Raw genomic sequence first — 893 nt, 5'->3', positions numbered from 1 at the left:
TATGGGTGTTTGTGACTCTACAGCCCCGGTGCCGGATATGTGACAGCCATGCGAGACGCACGCCCAGCCCCCTACCGCCTCTGCTCCCTTACCCGTTCTCGTCGCGGTGTCGTGCAACGAAGTTCCCGGCTAAGAAGCCCTCGGAGAATTCGTGGTTGATGTATTCGGTCATCAAGTTATGTCCGGTGCCGTCGGCGTGCGTCAAGAGGGGGCCGACCACACTCCTGCGAGACGAAAGGTAAAACATTGTGAATTTCGTCCTACTGATATGTCCCTATTTACTTTCCTCTTCGTTTGATCATATAGGACGCGCTCATGAAGACGACTTTCAGGATGCCTCGTGTCCTTACCTCCTCTTACGTATGAGATCCTGCAGGACATCGGGGTTGGTGAGCTGGACATTTGCGTCGAGCATAAACAAGTAGTCTTCCTTAGACTTCCTCACTTCCTGCCTGCGAGTTTGAGGGAAACGGGTGTAACTGATGGAAATTTGTATTAATTTCTAAAGAAGTTTTAATATCGACCAATCCGTGTCAAAACCACTGCTAATAATAAACAGTATTGATATCAATAATGCTTAGACATGTCAGATATATTACACGACTGATAAGGATGCCGATTTCTAAGACAGTCCCCCTACCCACCAAAGGAGCCTGTGAGCCTTCGTGTAGTCGATTCCCACCTCCGGATAAGCCACGCCCACGTCCTGGTACTGCATTTCGTATTCGTCGAGAAAGTCTTCGAACTGAGTACAATAAAATCCAGTTATAACAGGAGAATAAAAGAATTTCACTGATATATATTTTGAATTTAATTCCAATTCCTTTTTTAATGATTTTACTGATTGTCATCAATCACTGATATCGATATCGAAAGTGGAGATTCTAATATTT

At 45.2% G+C, this 893-nt stretch overlaps 1 protein-coding gene across 1 annotated transcript in view; it reads right to left on the bottom strand.

Moving 5' to 3' along the window:
- LOC119594123 (procollagen-lysine,2-oxoglutarate 5-dioxygenase 1-like) overlaps positions 1 to 893 on the bottom strand; it is a 7714-nt gene that overhangs the window by 3979 nt on the left and 2842 nt on the right. Inside the window, exons 2-4 of the mRNA XM_037943186.1 lie at positions 645 to 745; positions 351 to 452; positions 93 to 224 (exon numbers count right to left, since the gene is read on the bottom strand). Coding sequence (XP_037799114.1) covers positions 93 to 224; positions 351 to 452; positions 645 to 745 — 335 coding nt within the window. The remainder of the gene's footprint in view (positions 1 to 92; positions 225 to 350; positions 453 to 644; positions 746 to 893) is intronic.

The sequence above is a fragment of the Penaeus monodon genome, chromosome 33, assembly GCF_015228065.2.
Source record: "Penaeus monodon isolate SGIC_2016 chromosome 33, NSTDA_Pmon_1, whole genome shotgun sequence".
NCBI classification, from domain to species: Eukaryota; Metazoa; Arthropoda; class Malacostraca; order Decapoda; family Penaeidae; genus Penaeus; species Penaeus monodon.
This window is presented reverse-complemented; position numbering and strand designations above follow the sequence as displayed.